This window comes from Accipiter gentilis, chromosome 4, assembly GCF_929443795.1.
Source record: "Accipiter gentilis chromosome 4, bAccGen1.1, whole genome shotgun sequence".
NCBI lineage: Eukaryota > Metazoa > Chordata > Aves > Accipitriformes > Accipitridae > Astur > Astur gentilis.
This window is the reverse complement of record NC_064883.1, coordinates 14,094,042-14,113,127: the sequence shown is the minus strand read 5'-3', so window position 1 is coordinate 14,113,127 and position 19,086 is coordinate 14,094,042. Positions and strand designations below refer to the sequence as shown.

The 19,086-nt window shown below is 38.1% G+C and overlaps 1 protein-coding gene across 3 annotated transcripts in view; it reads left to right on the top strand.

Moving 5' to 3' along the window:
• The window catches only part of HDAC9 (histone deacetylase 9), a 491,400-nt gene that overhangs the window by 33,397 nt on the left and 438,917 nt on the right, over window positions 1-19,086 (top strand). For 2 of the 3 annotated variants that reach the window (XM_049799083.1, XM_049799078.1), the window contains exon 2: window positions 5,907-6,019. The exons of the other annotated variant lie outside the window; for it this stretch is intronic. In XM_049799083.1, coding sequence (XP_049655040.1) covers window positions 6,001-6,019 — 19 coding nt within the window. In that variant the 5' untranslated portion in view covers window positions 5,907-6,000. The remainder of the gene's footprint in view (window positions 1-5,906; window positions 6,020-19,086) is intronic. 3 annotated transcript variants of the gene reach the window in all.

The following is a 19,086-nucleotide window of genomic DNA, read 5'->3' as shown; positions in this document are numbered from 1 at the left end:
TGCACTGAGCTCTGGCTACTGGAGGCTTTGCTGTGGAACTGCTGAATTCTCACTGAAAGCAGTTATATACCCTAATAGCTGTTGGGCTGGACTTTGATAGTGCTGCTAGTAAATCTGCATTGTACTTGCACATAAAGGTCACTGCATGATAGCATTATGCTGCATAATGTCCTGGTTTTCATCTAGCTTATTTTACATTGGTAAACCAAATATAATAGAAATAGTGTAAAAGATCATATAGCCATTTGCTCTTTGAGCTGATGTCTCTAAGTCCTTTATTTTTAGAATTCACACCAACATTTCTTAACAAGTATGATCTTATTTTTCTGCTTTTGCATATGCCAGCTCACTTCCTAATCAAATTTTGAAGGTTCATCTGAGGTTTGAAGGGTTGGATTTGGCATGCTGCATTTTGCTTACGTGGGTGAAATTCACTTTAGTAAAAGTTCACTGTAATTTGTCTTCCAGTCTTTATGTTGTCATGCATTATTATTATTAATTTTTCTTTTTAGGATCTATAGCTTGATCTCTTTTTTTTTTAATCTGATTTTCATTATATACAGTATGAATACCTATTCAAGATTTTTTTTTTTTGTAAAATATCTTTAATTTGAAAGATGTATTCTTTTTTTAACTGTCACGTTTTTCATGTCCTGTAGAGAACAATTCTTCTTGTTGTATTGTTTTATTTATTTTTATTTTTTTAACCTTTCTGATTTCTTTTAACTGTGCTTTTTGCTAAACTGCTCATTGGACAACAGAGTTTGTACCAATTCTGACAGCTGTTTTAGATGCATAGTTTTTTAACTCACAAGCTGTTGTGAGAAGAAGTGATTACTGTTCCTTTCTTGTGACATTTGAGGTGAATGGCCGCTGGCATTTTGATCTCAATTCCAAATAACAATTTTGTCGATAAGTAACTGAAAGCTATTTTAAAACAATATATACAGCAGAGAATCGACTAGATGTGTTATTAGGTGTGCCAACCTGTCATGTTCAGAACTTAATGAAGTGTATCACTCTATATTTTTATCTGCAAAATATTTGCATGATGATTTTCTAAACCCTTTTACAAATAGAGGTATTTTGGAGTTGGGTAAAAAATCCTTCTGGAAGAGAAAGATCTGGAAGATACCTCCAGGATGTGGTTTTGAAAAACGTGTGCCTATGGATTAATTTCAGAAGTTCTAATGAAAAATTCATCTTGGGGAAGGGGGAAATAGAAGTAGAAATATCTATTTCATCTCAATTCTGTTAATTTGTATTCATTGCATCCTATTTCAGAAACTCAGTTCCCCCATAATTTTGAAGTATAGGCACAAGATAAAAAAAGGTAGTCAGTGAGTATAGTCCTGGGACAGCACAGTGAGAGATGACAGTTTAAAGGAATGGTATTAACTTGAAATGCTTAGTTGTGTTTGAAAACGTTATACCTATTTATAGTCATGAGAACCATAAGCTTTATGGTGGCCAGTGGGCATGAAGACCTACATTCCATCTTGCACTGTCTTCTGTAACAGTTTCAAAGATGCATCAATCCTTGGAACACATGAACTACTGAATTAGCTTTGAAGAAGAAGGACAAGGTTCATTGTTCTTGGGTGAGCAAATGCAAATCACTGATGTGTAGCGTCACCTCTAGTGATATATCTGAAGGTAGAAGTTAATTTGCTGTATGTTGTGCTATAGCCTAATATGCCAAGTTGATAATGAGTAAAGGATGAATTATCATCCAGTTAAACTGGAATCCCTTAGGAAGTGCATCTAGTCTATACTAAATCCTGAAGCCACTTGCTGTACCTTAGTATTGTCAAGATTTGGCCGATCAGGAACTGTGTGCTGGTTTTTGTGAGTGGAGGTGGAATACAAATGCATCTCCCAAGGACCGTAGTACCCCACATGAAATTACAATGTACTGTGGCCAGCACTATGCTTTTTTCCTTTGGTTCAGTGCTAACATTAAAAAATATGTGGCACTGCAGTTCATAGTGTCTAATTTACTCTATGGCATTCCTTCAGTAAAAGGAAAGAAATGAAGCATGTAAGCTTATCAGTAGAAGTATATTTGAATGAGAGTGTCTGTGTTATGAATATAATTCTGTATATGGTGATGTGGAAATTTTCATGGATCTAAATGTGAGCTTTGGCCATATGAGCCTTGTATCATATTTGCAAGGAGTTGTTAAAACTGAACCTGAACCACAACATTCAGCTTAGTGAAAGCCTTGCATTTACAAGAAATATATGGAAATAGAGTATTGGGCAGGATGCCAACCACCACTTCATAAAATGTAAGACTACCAGTGCAGTTGAATTTACAAAATTCCTTAACAGAAATCTTTTTATGGGGATCCCAGCAGAATGCTTTCTTATACAGGAGTTATTCTCAGTAGGTTTAACTGCAATGAATATTCAGTGCTGATGCTGTCTGTGGTGATCTTGAAAGGGAAAAATCCCTAACTTCCACATTGTGTAATCACAGAGTAGCTGAGGTTGGAGGGGACCTCTGGAGATACCTAGTCCATGCCCCTCTTCATGGCTGGGTCAACTACAGCAGGTTGCTGAAGATGGTGTACAATCTCCAAGGATGGAGGCTCAACAAACTAGTTGATCAGTCTGTTTCTGAGACGTTTGGCCTCAGTACAGTTAAAAAGTGCCCTTTAATGTTTAAATGGAATTTCCCATACTTCAGTTTGAACACATTGCCTCTTCTTTCACTGGGCAGCACTGAGAAGAGTCTGGCGCCATCTTCTTCACTGCTCTTTACCTAGCTGCTCTGCGATGGAGCACCTCCTTTTTCCTCTGACCTTGGTGTTCTTTCTGTTTCTCACTTTTCCTCCCCCCTGCCGCTCTAGTGTTTTTTGCCCTTAGATGTGTTTTCACAGAGGGTCCACTAACTTTGGCGATGGGCTAATAAGCTTTGGCTTGCGCTGGGGCTGTTGCAGGGCCGACTGGACCGGCTGTGACTGGCACATGGCAGCCCTTTACCTTCTCCCACAGAGGCCACCTCTGCAGCCCTCCCACCCTCCCCAAGCCTTGCCATGTATGTTCAGTAGACCCATTTTCTCTAGCCTATTGAAGTCCCTCTGAATGCCAGCACAACCATCTGCTCTGTCAACCTCTCCTCCCCATTTTGAATCATCTGTAGAATTGCCGAGGGTATGCTCTGTACCATCAGCTGGGCCCTTAATGAAAAGCACTGCCGGCACCAGTATTGACCCCTGGGTGCTCCATTAAAGTGACTGGCCTCCAGCTGGACTTTGGGCTGCAGATTATAGCCCTGTGAGCCTGGCAGCTCAGCCAGTTTTCAGCCACCCCGCTGTCCACTTATCTATCTGTATTTCACAATTTGTCTGTGAGGATGTTATGGAAGCCAGTGCTGAAAACCTTGCTAAAGCCAACATCGGCAACATTCCCTGCTTTCCCCTCATCTGCGTTGCTAGTCATTTCATTGTAGAAGGCTATCAGGTTGGCAAAGTGTGATTCTCCTTCATAAATACATGCTATTTCCCATCACCTTCCTGTCCTTCACATACTTGGAAGTTGTTTCCAGGATTATTTGCTCCATCACCTTTCTAGAAATTGAGGTGAGGCTGACTGATCTGTAGTTCTCTGTATTCTCCTTCTTGTCTTTCCTGAAGACAGGAGTAATGTTTGCTTTCTTCCAGTCTTTGTGAATCTCCCTTGACGGTCATGACCTTTCAAAGGTAATCTGAGAGTGGCCTTGTAGTGATACTGTCCAGCTCCCTCAGCACTCATGGGAGCATCCATCCCATCAGGTCACATGGACTTGTGTATGTCTAGCTTGTTTAAGTCTGCCCTAACCTGATCCTCCTCCAAGGGTAAGTGTTTCTTGCTCCAGAAATGAAGCAGCTTCCTTCTACAGAGTTTCAGCAAGGTTGGTATCCACAATCCAGTAGTTCAGGATTGGTGGGACCGTTGTTTTGATGGAGTGTGGATTGTCAGTATTTGCACGGACAGGAGCATGCCAGTCATACTCACTGATCTCTCTCACTCACACACAACTATCCCAGTTACTTGCCATTGTCTTTATTCAGGTAAAAACTGAAGATTGGTTTGTGAGGTGAAAGCCTAGCAGTTTGAGTGTGCAGTCTGAACTGACTGCACATTCTCTGGTCATACTAGCTTCAAATATCCACTTAGGTGTGAGGGTCTATACGAAGTGAAATTAGACAAAATTACAGTTTTAGCTATGGTGATCTTAAGTGTTTCCCTTAGAATATTGTCAAATCCTAATGCCCAGAATTTTCTATTATGTTTAGTTTAAATCTCTGCTGAAAATTCACTCCAGCAAAGTCCATAGTTAAGCATTAATATCCATTTCTTTACTTTCTTTGAGATACTGCATGGTCACAGCTGAGGCTGGATGCTGAATGTATGGACATCGGATTCACTGGAAAATGTTCTTCATGATATGTGTAGCTGCTAGGATAGTAATGAGCTGTCCGAAATTAAGTAAAATCTTAAAACTTGTCTAGCCTGAATTGTGCATTGGTTGTACTTATATTGATGAAACTTGGAGCTATACGGGGAAGTAACTTGCCTGCCTCAGTCAGGGTAAAGATATGCCCAAATAGAGGTTTTGGATTAGATTATCAGTAGAGGTTGTTCAATTTAATAGCAGTTCCATCTGATATTTGATGAGATTTGATGCATGAGGTAAGCAAGGGAAAGTAATTAGGATATTTGTGAGTATCATGAATTTTGGTTTTACAGATTCTGTCTGCTGGAGTACTGGATGTGTCCAAATATCATGCCTGTTTGAGCAGGCTGCTTTCAAGGGCATAAATGCAGAAGTTACTTATCTAAATGTGTGATTTCCCTTTCTTGAATGATAGTGATGCTAAACTTAAATGATTATACTTGGTTAAAATGTAATTTACTATCTGAAATTTGGCTGAGCTCAGCTTGAAACTAAATGTGCAGTTGGTGGTTTAAAAAAAGTGACAAAAGCTGCTAAAATATTCAGCACTAAGAATATCTTTGACTACTTAGGTGCTTCAGGAGCAGTGGCTGAATAGGATAGTCACAGTCGTTCTGATGCACTACAACCTTCTCCTCTCTCCCATTATGCTGTTTAGATCATGCTTGAATGAAAATATATTTTAGTTCCCTGAAAGCCTCTTCTCTGCAGCTTTAAACTTTCAGCAGATGGGAGTATTAGAGGAACATTTTTGCCTCTGCTTCTGCATTGAACTGAGAATGCCACAGGACTGTGAAAGGATTCAACCAAATTGCAGAACTTTCCTTGCCTTACTCTAGAGCAGCCCACGCTATTAGCAGCTATCTTCATGGTGTCAGAGATGTCATTAGCTAGTCGTGGGAGACCCATTCAACTATGCTAATTATTTCAACAAGTTCTATTCATGAACTGTGTAAACACTGTTAAGGAAGTAGTAGCTTTTCCAGAAAGGCTTTTGAATGCAGACCTGTTTCTGCACATTCATGTTTCAATGCCGACTGCAGATGTCTACAGTAAGAGTAGAACTATGAATTGGCCACTGCTTAGCCCTAAGTATATAATCCAGCTATTTCTTCCTCAAGTCTTTCAAACTCTAGTTCATATAACTCCCTGATCTTAGCAGAAAGAGAAAGGACCAGTTCATCGTTTACTTTCTGGTATTGTTATGTGACTATAGATAGGCTGTAATGCAAATTTGTATCTGATTCTGGACTGCCCTGAAGCTTGAGGATCTTTCAATTTTAGTCTTGTTTTCAGTGGCCATCAGATCTTGAATTTACAGCAAAAATGTACATGAAAAAAAGAACCTTTAGTGTGAGAAATTTCAAATGTTCTTCTAAGTGTGTTTGACATAATTATCTCTTAAAAAATATGATGTTGTTAATATATAGTCAAGGTGTTTTTTCTTCTTTATTTTGTTCAGATTCACCTCACTTCTGGGAGAACCTCAAAACCTGAACAACTTCTGCTGCAATTTGGCTTTACACCATCAACAAGTTACCATTCCTTCAAGAGCAATGAGCTCCACAACACCAGGTTGGTTTGTTTATATTTATACCTCACTTCTGCAGAACACTGTCCTGTATTAGGATATAAATAATTCTTTGTGTTGATGAAATGGATTTGGCAGGTGACCGATATGCCAGCTGCGCTTGATAAGATATGACTGTCTTATAAAACGGGATAATGGCTATACAGGCAGAAAAGGCTGTTTTGGGGATACCTTCTCAGTTGAACTATAAAGCCAGTGTAATCCTGCAGTGGTTTTAAAACATTTTTGTAGAGTTTATTAAGAAACTGAATAATCATGATTGCACATGAATAGGCATCTTAAACATTTTAATTATTAATATTTGTATTTAGTCATTAATTTATTTTCTGCCTTTGCACAATTGCTTCATTAAAGAAAGACTGCAATTGGTATTCTGTTATTTTTCTTTTTAGCTTTAAAGTCATATTTGCCCACATTGGGCATTCTCTGCAGAGCTTCTTCCTTTAAGGATGTGTAATTAACAGTGGTCTCTGAACCCGCTTTAACTGATGCCTGCAAAATGAGTTACTGCAGGTTCACCTGATAGAAAGTGAAATATTAGTAGCAATATTAGTAGCTCTACCCAATGTTCAAACTTCCAAGAAAACAGAATGCTGCATATGGAACATGCCTTGACTTCAGTTCTTTTGAGGAGTGAGAGTCCCCAATTCAAATCTGTGCAACGTCCCATATGGTTCTCACTTTGTTCACCCACACTTAAGTATCTATTTCTAGCACTGTTGGTAAAATAACACTTTACAGGTGGCTTATTTTATGACTGCTTTGGTTTTGTACAAACAGCCTGTAAAAGCATCAGGGCAAACACTGTAATAGTGAGCTGTATTTATCTGCTAGATGCCCTATCTCATAGAAATGTAATTCAGTGAGGATTTTTTGAGAATTGTTGATTGTAGTGTTGAAAACTGGCAAGAAGTGCTTTTACATTAAATGGAGTCAAGCATAGCTGGGTTTCATACTCAGCCTCTTTTTCTTACAATGCAATTTGCTGCATGCAGTGAATTATCCACACAAAGCATGATGGGGCATTCGGCAAAGGCATGCCTTTGTTTTATTTGTATCGCAGTGGTGACTAATATGAAATAATCTTGTACTTTCCTAAACATGCAGTTCAAATTCCAAGATACTCCAGTCGATTGGGTATCTTTCTAACATTTCTTATCTTGCATTAGATATAGTCTGCAGAAGTAACCAAAAATGAAATTGGCTCTCACAAAAAGAAAGTAAGTTTTCCAATACTTTTATTGCTATGAAAAAACAAATTGTAAATATGCATTCATGTTTGCTGTCTTTCCAAATCCAATAAAGCAGAAACTTTCAATATAATCAGATTACCTGTAAGGGTATTTAGACACTTTAGATGCATTGCTTTCAGTAGGAGTTAGGTGCCTAAATATCTCTAAATCTAGTCCTTAGTATTCCGCATCATTAGAGTTTGCCTGTGAAAACTCCAGGTTGTTTCACCAACAGTGTCAAAACACCTCTGTGGCACATACAGAGCTGCAGTATTCAAGGGCAAAATCACCCACGGGATCCTAATTTTTCTTTCCCTCAGTGAAAGGGAAACGAGGGGAGAAAATTGTGAAAAGAAGTAAAACTCATGGGTTGAGATAAGAGTGATTTAATAGAAGAGAAAAGAAGAAACTAACAATGATAATGCTAATAAAATGACAACAGTAATAATAAAAGGATTGGAGTGTACAAATGATATGCAGGGCAATTGTTCACCACCTGCTGATCGACACCCAGTTAGTCCCTGAGCGGCGATTCCCCCTGCCCCCACTCCCCCCAGTTTCTATACTAGACATGACATCACACAGTATGGAATACCCCTTTGGCCAGTTTGGGTCAGCTGCCCTGGCTGTGTCCCCTCCCAACTTCTTGTGCCCCTCCAGCTTTCTTGGTGGCTGGGCTTGAGAAGCTGAAAAATCCTTGACTTTAGTCTAAACAATACTTAGCAACAACTGAAAACATGAGCTTTATCATCATTCTTCGCATACTGAACTCAAAACATAGCACCATGCCAGCTACCAGGAAGACAATTAACTCTATCCCAGCTGAAACCAGGACACAAGGTGAGCCTTATGAGATGGAGAGATAGAAGGGCAGTTCCATCCAACTTTAAAGGTCCTTTCCATCTCAAACTATTCTATGATTCAACTTGAGGTTATAAATATATACCAAGATGTACTTGTTTCACTTGTAAGACACTGCAATAGTTGAGAAAGTATTCCTAGTATTCCAAAAGAAAAGTTAATTGGATTGGCACTGACGTGGCACATGTTCCTGTGATTGTGAGCCTGTGGAAGGCAGTTCTTGTATGTATGGCAGATAGTTTAAACGGCAAAAGCCTGATGGAGATGTGTCTAATAGTGTTAGGGTAGGGGGTTTTGTGCTCTTGCTTTTTTGGTCCTGAGAATCTTGTGCTTCTTCAGAGAACAGGTTGCTATATTCAGTTACAGCCAGTGGTTAGGTCAGTTTAAAATAATTTCTAAGCAGGAAACTTTTAAGCATTCCCATTTAATACAGACAGTATTTAAAACCACTTTTTTTCTATTGGGTGATACCAGGATGCTATCTCATTTGAATACCAGTCCATGTGTCTTATATGTAAGACCTGTGAAAATTTCCATAATATATTGTAAATGTCAATATTTCAGGTCATGGTTGTAGGCTACAACAGAATGGTAGATGTACTTTTTCATTTTACAGTTTATCTAGCCCATATATATATAGCTTGTGTATGTATACAGAAGATAAGTTTACTTTAAATTAAAAAAAAAAAAAGAGAGAAGGAAAAAAGATGCAAACTGGTAAAGCAGTGCTACTCTGTAGATGAACGGTATAGGCCAGCCCACTTCATGGATGGCTTGTTCTGTCAATGAAAAAATTCTGAAATGCTGTAGAAAGCTTCATTGTGTGTTATGCTAAATTTCTCTGTATTCTTACAATGTGATACTCTTAAGTGGAGAAGATACTTATTTCTTTAGAATTGCATTCCCTTCATACCTAAATTATCAGAAAGTCATTTAAAGACCTGATGTGGAACAAGCAAAAATTATGCATGTTCATGTTTTATTCAAATATTATCTGAGGAACCTCTTTGGACAGGGTTTGTTTGCAGCACCAATGCACATAAGTATTTCCTTACATTGTATGATGCAGTGAACAGGTCTCCAGTGTAGCAACATTGACTTGCAACAACACTATAACCTATTAAATTGATCTCAGCTCTTTGAACCTCAAGGGACCAGGCTCTTGCTAATCTGTAGAGCTATAAAGTAAATGCCGAATCCCAACAGGGGAAGGTGCTGATGTTTGGTTGTTTGCTTTGCTTGTTATAAATTGTAAGATCATTACGGAAATGTTTACATCCTGTTGCCATTGCATGTTCTGAATGATCTGTGTGGATAAAAAGCATTGGACAGAAAAAGAAAATGACTGTGCCCTATAAGAACAAATAACTAACTTACTGTTTTGAGGAAGACATTTTTTTTTTAATACTAAATAATAGCCAGGAGTGAATTAATATTTTGGACTTATTTGTCTCTGTCTAATACTTTGAAGTGTATCTTCTGTTTATATGATGGTGTGGTTGGGGATTGTGCCTGCTGTGTGCCTACCAGCTCAGTTTCTGAGGATTCCAACCCTTGCAAAGGATATTACTCTTCTGAACAGGAGGTTGCTTCAATTAAAGCATGTGTTGATTTAATACAGTATTCCTTATCCAGAGTTTTTCAAAGAATAACAGCACCTATGGGGAAGGGTGGACTATAAATATTTCTGTAAAGATCAAGATCATGGAGGCATGAAGACCCTAGGTTTTCTTTTTGTAACCTGAGAAGGGGAATAAGTCCAGAGAGATCTCATGTCTTCTCCCCTTTGCCTCTCCTGTCACCCAGATCTTTCAGATTTTCTGCTTCACTTTTTACCTTGAAATTGAAAGTAACATTGGAATCAATGGAATCAATTCTATTAAACAAACAACCAACCCCAAAACCCCTGAAGTCGTTCACGGAGTCACTTGGGGTAGGATCATTTCTGTTAGGGAAGAGGGGCAAGTAATGTTAATAGATGATAGTAATAGATGATGAAGAAAAGAAGATGCCTGAACTCTGACCTGTCCAGCAGGTTTCTAGATGCTGCAAACTATTGCTAAATTAGCAGCGTTTGGTATCATAGTCTCCCAGTGGTAAAGCGCACATCCAGTTTATCCAGTTTCTTGCTTTTACTGTTGTAAACAAGGGAAATGCTGCTGTGGAAAGCTGGTCACTGATTAGGATGAGAGAGCTTTTCACTGTCTCTGGATTTCAAAAGCGTATCGACATGTGCCTGCTGCTGAAGAGAACGAGTTCAAAATGTGTACAGTTTACTTACTTGCACCTAGGTGAAATCAGCTCTTTTATCTATCTGTAATTACTGAATTAAAATTCCAGTCTGATACATAATAATTTGGAAATCCCTGTTCAAACTTCTTTCTGCTCTTCAACAACATTGCTTATTTTTCCAGGTCTTTAGTATCTTGTAAGAGCTGCCTGTTGCTGTAGTCAGTCAGAAGCTGATTTTTCTTTTCTTAATAAACTGAGTGGGAAGAGAGAGGAGCTGTGTGCTGAATTCTGCTGGTTCCTACTTTTGGATCACTCTTCTGTCATCTTGATTCTGAATTTCTTTAATAGGCGTTTGTTTGTTCCTCTTGAGGAATAGCTTGTTCTTCCTCTCTGCAAAGCTGACTCCCCCTGTTTTCTTGTTCTGCTTTGCTCTGCTTTTTCATAAATCATTTTCCACATATTAGTAAAGACTAAGTATAGAAAATGCTCCAAAATGGTATTTCCACTACTGTTTTAAAATTAAAATGCAGTGAAAGGTTGCATTGCAGTCCAGTAACCATCTCTGCATGAGCAGTAGATGCCGTAAACAGGTGAATATTTTGATGAATGTGTATCTTTTTGTGAAAAGATTGAAGAGAACTTTGAGTCTAAAACAAAGTAGTAAATATAATACCAGAAGGCTAAAATCTCTTCTTCTAGAAATAGGTGTGTTTTGGCAGGTGTTTAAGTTCCATTGAAGCTGAGTGCATGGATGTTTTTCAGACCTCTGACTGTAGACTGACAGAATCAAATGCATTTGTTCCTTGTGATGACTTTTCCTTTGATTAAAAAAAAAATAAAAAAAAAATCACTTGCATAAAGACTGGATTAGTTATATGTTTGGTAATTCACTGAATATGGCCCAATAACTTTCAGGGTTAATAGTTATGCTATCTATTAATAGATATGTTATCTCTATCTATCTATGTGTGACAGAGTACTGCAGCTCTTTAAGATATCAAAAAGAAAAAAAATAACATCTGTAAGCTCAGCCTTAATGAAATGTTTAGAAGAAGGATTATTCCCCCACTGCACCCCCTGCTTTTTTTTTAACTTTCAATGCAAAGCATGACTCAGATGTACAGCTCAGATTTTGACCTCTTGAATCTCCTTACAGAAGTCCAAAATAGCCTCAGTCTGATATGAATCTTAGTTTTACCCTTATGACATGTAAGAGAAGTTGCGGTTTATAGACTCTCTTTCTGTCTCTCTTTTTTCTCATAATAGTTTAAACCTGACATCCTTATCTAGGTGTTTCTAGGTAAAATCCCAATAATTCACAAGCATGAATGAAAAATTTGGATCCAAAATGTGTTCTGCCACTGGGGATTTAATATACAAGGCAACCAAATAATGAGTAAAATGCTCTGTGCATGTATTAGATAAAAAAGCATTATCTTGTTCACTTGCTAGTAATTAAAGTTTGTACATACCTTCTGCTACTTTTATGTTCCTTTTTTTTCCTCTTAGAAGTAATTCACACTATTTACCATTACAACTGATAATCAAACCATTAAAGTGTCATGGTCCTGCTCTCATTTGTGTGTTTACACTTGAGCATGTTCATGGGGGTCTATCATTTTGTGTGCTAACTCTCCAAGGTTTAAGTAAATAATGACAACATAAGTCACCTACCCAGCGTGTTGTGGGATTAGTTACTACTTTCTGCAGATTCAGGTTAACTGAACAAGTCTGGAGAGTGTTTTTTGATATAACTTTGTGGTGCTTTAACTTGATATATGCATGCGAATTTTAACCTCTGCATACACAAATAATTCCTATCTCTTCAAAGAGGTACTGTGCTTGAAAATTACAGTTGTATTGGCCACCAGACGGTTTATTTGTCTTTCAAAATAATTGTTTTGTTGGTCTGCATAGCCGAAGCACAGGTCTTACTTTTTGAGCAGTAGTGCTTTAACAGCTAAATTAGCCCTCTGGGAATAAAGGTGTTTGGTTTTTTTTTTTTTTTTTATTTATTTTATTTTTATTTCAATATGGTTTATAAAGCTTGTAAAGATTCTTCAAAATGGCTTTTTTTTTTTAACTAGAGGTGCAAACTTTTTCTCATTTTAAGTATATAATTTATCCTCAGTGTTCACTTAGACACTTAAAACACACACCTCTCAAAATAGCAAATTTATTGTCCATTGACAAAACACAGTATTTCACTGTCCTTTCAGCATTGTCAGAATTTTTACTCCAATTAGTTAATTAAACCAAGATGGCACAGTTACACTTTCGCTGGAGTCTAGTGAACAAGCCCACCTAAATTTCATTTAAGTCAGTGTGGCAATATAAATTGAATAAATTACTTAAACGGCTTTTGACTCCCCAGCTAGTATGCTTTGGTATATCCTGCAAAAAAATTGAGTTTACTCACAGAACAAAACTCCGAACAGCTTTCTTGTTATGGGAGATCTGGGCTTTTGATGCAGAAGTATTCTGTAAACTGTTTTCCATGCCTTAATTCTTGCTGCTTGCCAAAGGCTGTGTTTTCAGTGTATGTAAACTAAGACTGTGCTGCATTTTGCTAGGTATCAGGATATAACTGGTTCTGGGTAAGCATCTAATTCCTTGTAGGTGCGAGACAAATGTTACAAAAAGACAATTCCAGATTGAAAGAATCATCCTCAATGAAATATAATTTATTCCCATTGTATCTTTTTCAATGGCATTAGCCTTTGGTGGTGTTTAGTGCTGCATAAAAGTGTTAACAGTGTGGGCAGGGCAATAAATACTTCTCTGTTAGCTGTTGGGGAAGTTAGTTTTTTTTGGTTTTGCATCTCAGAGCAACAAAAAAAAGTTGTACTTCACCAGTACTCAAATAGTAAACATCAGGTGTTTGTTAACACATTATTAAATATTAAACATCAGATGTAATGCTAAGCATACAGATGTGGATAACTTGCATACAAGAATATTATTATAACTGGCTAAACAGAGTTTTAAACGTTCTAAACCAGATTTCAGAATGCTATAAAATAAAGCTCATGCCTTATTTTATTTTTTAAGTAGGTATACATATACTTTAAATAGGTAAATATATATGCTTATATTTTGGCTGACCTTAGGAAAGGCAAATCAGAAGATTACATTCTCAATGGAGTGAAAATATGGTGTTATAACTCATGTTGGCTAACATGGTTCTAAGAAAAAAGTTTCCAGAAAAATCGTTAATGTTTTTGATGATAGAAGGCTTGCTTGATAAAGATAATTGTTGAGGAATATAATTAGACTTCTGTGGTATGTGACAATCTGTTAAAAATAAAGCTATCCAAAATCATTACAGCCTTAAATGAAATAAAAACTGGCTAACAGGTTTCAGAAACCATTGAACATAGGGAAAATTCTTATCCCCTGAAGGTTTTCCTAGTAGATATCTGTAGGAATTTATTACTAGTTTAACATTACTCAGTATTTTTATCAGTTATCTAGAGGAAAAGAAATATTAATTCTGGTAAAGCTAAGATCAGTTATACTGGAACAAATTTGGTTATATAAGGTTATATAATCCCACTTGATAAAGTGAATTATTTTGAAAAGTATGCATATTAATCAAATAAAAGTAACAAAGAATGTAGCACTTAAGAAGAGGAAAATCATAGAATATTGATTAGAAGAGACCTCTAGAGGTCCTGTAGTGCTATTGCCAACACCAGATCAGGTTGGGCATGGTGTTCTCTAGAGCAGTCTTCCAAACCTCGAGGGCTGGAGATTTGCAGAGCTTCTATGGGTATCTTGCTCGAGTACCGTGCTGTCTTCTTGGTGAGAAGCCTGAGCCTCCAAGTTAGAATTTGTGGCCGTTGAGCCTTTCACTGTGTTCTGGTTTAACCCCAGCCAGCAACTAAGCACCATGCAGCCGCTCACTCACTTCCCTCACCAGTGGGATCGGGGAGAGAATTGGAAGAAAAAAGGTAAAACTCATGGGTTGAGATAAGAACAGTTTAATAGAACAGAAAGGGAAAAAAACCCCTAATAATGATAATAATAACAATGATAAAATTACAATAATAATAAAAGGATTGGAGTATACAAAATAACTGATCCACAATGCAATTGCTCACCTCTTGCTGACGGGTGTGCAGTTAGTTCCTGAGCAGTGATCGCCCCCAGCCCCACTCCCCCCAGTTTATATACTGGGCATGACATCACATGGTATAGAATACCCCTTTGGCCAGTTTGGGTCAGCTGCCCTGGCTGTGTCCCCTCCCAACTTCTTGTGCCCCTCCAGCCTTCTTGCTGGCTGGGCTTGAGAAGCTGAAGAATCCTTGACGTGGTATAAACATTACTTGGCAACAACTGAAAACACCAGTGTGTTATCAACATTCTTCTCATACTGAATGCAAAGCATAGCACTATACCAGCTACTGGAAAGAAAATTAACTCTATCCCAGCCCAAACCAGGACACACTGTCATCTAACACTGTTGAGAAAAATGTGCCTGCGTGATGTTTGTAACTCCATTCCAAGTAGTTACAGGCCGCTCTTAAACCACCACCTTAGTCATCTTCTCACCAAACTAAAAAAACTCTGCTTCCTCAGCTTCTCCTCATAGGTTGTGTGCTCTAGGGCCCTGAGTTGATAGTCCTCTCTTGATAGGTCTCCACTATCAGTTTTTGACTGTCTACACAGGAGTGCTTGATCATGAGTTGTAAGTCAGGATAAACACCTTGAATCACAAAAAGGGAAGGCAGTGATCTGCAGTAGCTAATAAAGCACACAGGCTTCTTTATGACATGGAAGCTGAATGCTGAGAGTAAGTAATGATTCTGCTTCAGTGGCCATATCCAGTGTTGGGGATGGAGCAGAGAGAAGCTTTGGATTTTTTTTTGTTTCCTTTTCAACACAGAAAAGAGACATGGTTAGGGTCAAACAAAATTTTTCCTTCAGTCTGAGTTTAGTCTAAGTGAACAAAACTGTTCTTGGAGTACTGGTTCTAATTCTGATAGCGACACTTCAGAAGGGGCTTTGAAGAAGAGCTTGCAGAAATAATACAAAGTCTGGAAATATACCTTATTTAGAGAAACTTAAGAATTTCAGTCATTCAGTCTGTTTTCTGTTGCTGAAGGTTAAGAGACAATGTGATTGATGATGCTTTTTATATATATGAGTGCCAATGTGCAGAAGATTTCTGGTACATAAGATACTTACTCCTAACAGGAAGATTTAATGATATCTTGTGGCTGAAAGCTGAAGCCAGACAAACTCAGATGAAATGGGACTCCTTTTTTTCAATGGTGTTGGTAATTAACTGTTGGATTATGCTGGATAATGGGGGTGTGTGTGTGTGTTAATTTCTCACGTGGCTCATCCTTACAAGCTATAAATCCCAACAGCCACCTAGAAGTTGCTTCACTTGTCACTAAATGTATGACAAAATATGCATGTGTTTTTACTGAATAGAAGCTCGCCATCACTCTGAGTGAGTTTGGAAAGCCTCCAAACATAGAAGTTTGGATTCCAGTCTCCTTTAACCAGCTCTGCTTCTACTACTTTACTGCCTGTAATCCTAAAGTCACTGTGCTTGCTGGAAGCTTACGCAATGGGAGTGTCCTGCATTGCCTTAGAAAAGAACCTGCATTGCTTGGTTCATTTGATGCAAACTCTTTAGCGTAACCTGTAAAGCCTTCGCTAAGTATACAAACTTGCTCTGGGAACAAAAATATTGTGCAATTCCAAATCAAGTCAGGATCTGAAGCAGCTCAATAAAAGAAATGTCCCTGCCCCATCTAATTTCAGCAGTTGCCATGCATCATCCTGTGCTCCAATTCCATATGGCCCAGGGCCTAGATTTTTATATTACTGGGGAGGGGGCTCACTACCATCTTTGAGCTTCCTATCTAAGCAGCTGGACTGTCATGTATACAGAGTATTCCTTGGACTGTGCCGAGTGTGAGAAATCCTAATGCCTTGGTGGGTGGGACCAATCCTGGATAAGTGCATCTACTCTTGGATGTTTGTTTTTCTTTTCTTCTCCTCCTCCTCCACCCCAGCATCTGAATTTCATTCTTAGTCTTGGCATACCCAGTAATCTGTTTGATCTTCTACAAACATGGTTTGTTTCAATGTATTGCCTAGCATGTTGGTTGGGGGTGGGGGGGGGAGGTTGAGGTGTTGTTTTTTTAAAAAAGATCTAATTAATATCTCTCAGATGCTATAAAGTTTGGTCTTTCTAGGTGCTTCATTGCTGTGTTTTATTGGGCAGGTCAGTTGCTCTCCTAATTTCTGTCTCTGTCAATCCTTACGTTTCTGTTTGGAGAATTGCTTTTGCAGGATCCAGATAAACAACAAAAATATCCTTTTCCAGTGTCATCATTAGCAGGGTTCTTTATATCTGAAAAAAAGTACTGTGGAAGATGCTTGTGGTTCCCTGCATCGCTACAAACTCACTTTACCTCCTGTGTGATTTTACTCTTCAGATGGCTGTTTCACTTCAGTCACTTAAAAGATTTGGTGTCAAGACTCATTGCTGTGTGTCTGTCTTAGTGGGGGGAGAAGACAGGACACAGTCACCTTTGGGGTAGGAGAGCAGATGGGAGACTCTGAGCAGGGGAACTGTGTGATTCAAAAAGCCACCAAGGGGAGGTTATATTTTGAGAAGTGACTTTTTCAATGGCAGTGCCAGAATAAGCAGCTCTAGTGATAGCCTGCCTGTTCTTCTCGCTATTCTTATTGATTGCTTGGTCATGCAAGGTAATTTGTGTGGCCACAGGATGAAACAGATTTGGGAACAGACCCAGGCTCAGCTGTTTGTAAGAAAAAAAAAAAAAAAAGGGTTGTTTTTAGCCTGGAATGGTTCCTCGTTGTGGTTTACTACATAGCCACACAATCAATGGTATTGGCAAGGTGAGGAAGGAAGAGGGAAGAGAAAAGAGTGTTTAACTCATGTACTACCTTTGAAAGAAATGATCATGAGTGATCCTTGAGCAGGAACATGGTCAGCCTCCAGAACTGTGGGATTACTGAGCCGTAGGTAAAGCTGGAGAGAAATACTAAGGACTTCTTAACACATCTTCCCTTTACTGGTCATTTCTGGTTTCCAAGTGTTAAGAGTTCCCAGTTCTGTCCATGCAAAATTTGGAGGCTCAGTGAACATTTTTGTTTTTCAGCTCTGCAGCTGAAAGAAACGACCAACAAGGTCACATCATCTGTCATACAGCGTACCACTTCTTAAAAGTGATATTTCAGCATCTGACTGCCAGGCATTCTTTCATATTCAGTAAGATACATGAAATACAAAGCAGTTAGAAGTATGCAAAATATGCTTTGGTGAAAGATCATGCAATTAATATTTTCCTATGTGAATTTGTAACATCTACATTTTTTTGTAACTGTTTCTAAAATGTTACATTATACAGAAACTTAAATAAGACACCGTGAATAAAAACTTTCTTTTGGTTTCTTCATTCATTAGGTTAGCTGCATGAATGTTGATTATATTGAATACCCTAAAAAAGGCATGTTTGCCAACTTTTAATTTTTTCCCACCTACATACCATCTCCTAATTTTGTCTCTGGCAACCCAGATGTGTTTCTGCTGAATAAGTGTTTCTGCAGTGATAATTATAACACAACAGGTAATTTGCAGATTAGGTAACTCACAAAAAGTAGGACTATTTTGTAGCACCATTTTGTAGCACCTTAATTTTGAAGCTGGTGACAATTTCAAAACTTTATTACAAAGTCCAAAATGTTATAGTGTGTGGAATGTCTTAATCTAGAAATTAAGTACTGCTTTGTAGCATTTAGCAAATGAACGTCTAAAGGGACCTTAAGGTATGTTTTAAATCAGGGCGAGGGGCAGACTTTACTTCAGGCAATGATGTACATGTTGTGGGGTAGATCCAAGTTCTGCTGAACCTACAAAATTCACGTTTTGAACCTGCGTCAGGGTATATTTAAAAAAAAATAAATGGATCATCTTTATGAAGACTAGACAAATGCCTGTTTTAAAAGCTAACAACACAATGAGTTCCACAGTCCCCCTTGATGACCTATTTCCATGTGTGATTATACTTAGAAACATAAGGTTCCTATTCTTTCTATTTATATTTCTACTAGCTATATCTATTTCTGTTTAACATTGCAGTTTAGAGATGCAAGATTTGTAAAGTCTTAGAATTTTTTTCAAAGTTTAATGTGATCTGAAAGAGATTAACACAGAAGATCTTATTTTGGACTGTTGCTCACTGTGGGGGAGGATTTTGAAATCGTGTAATACTTAGATAATGCTTTTTTTCTTTCTTTTTTCTTTTTTTTAAAAATCTTAGTTATGACAAAGCTGAGCAGCTGTCGGGGGTTCTAGGGTAATTTCGGTGAGTACTATAGTTCTTGGGGTTGTGATGTATTGTGTTGGTGTTGGAACAGACATTGAGGTTGACAGAGTTGAGTCTCCCACAGGTGCTGACCTCTGGCTGGGAATTCTGGCAGAAAGGAAGGCGACCCGAGACAGTTTGACAAAACTCCCATTCATTAAACATGGGATATTTGAGTTTAAAGTTTTTGGTTTAACACTTTGGCAGTTTCTGCCAAAACAAAGCTCTGAGCTATTTTAGTATTTCTGAATTCCTACCCAAAGTACCCTTTGTTACCAATTGTAGTTAATGGCTGTTTGATCTGAAGACATGAGAACTAGTGACTGCTGCCATGCTATTCCCCCCCCCCCCCCCTCACTTGTTCAATGTTCT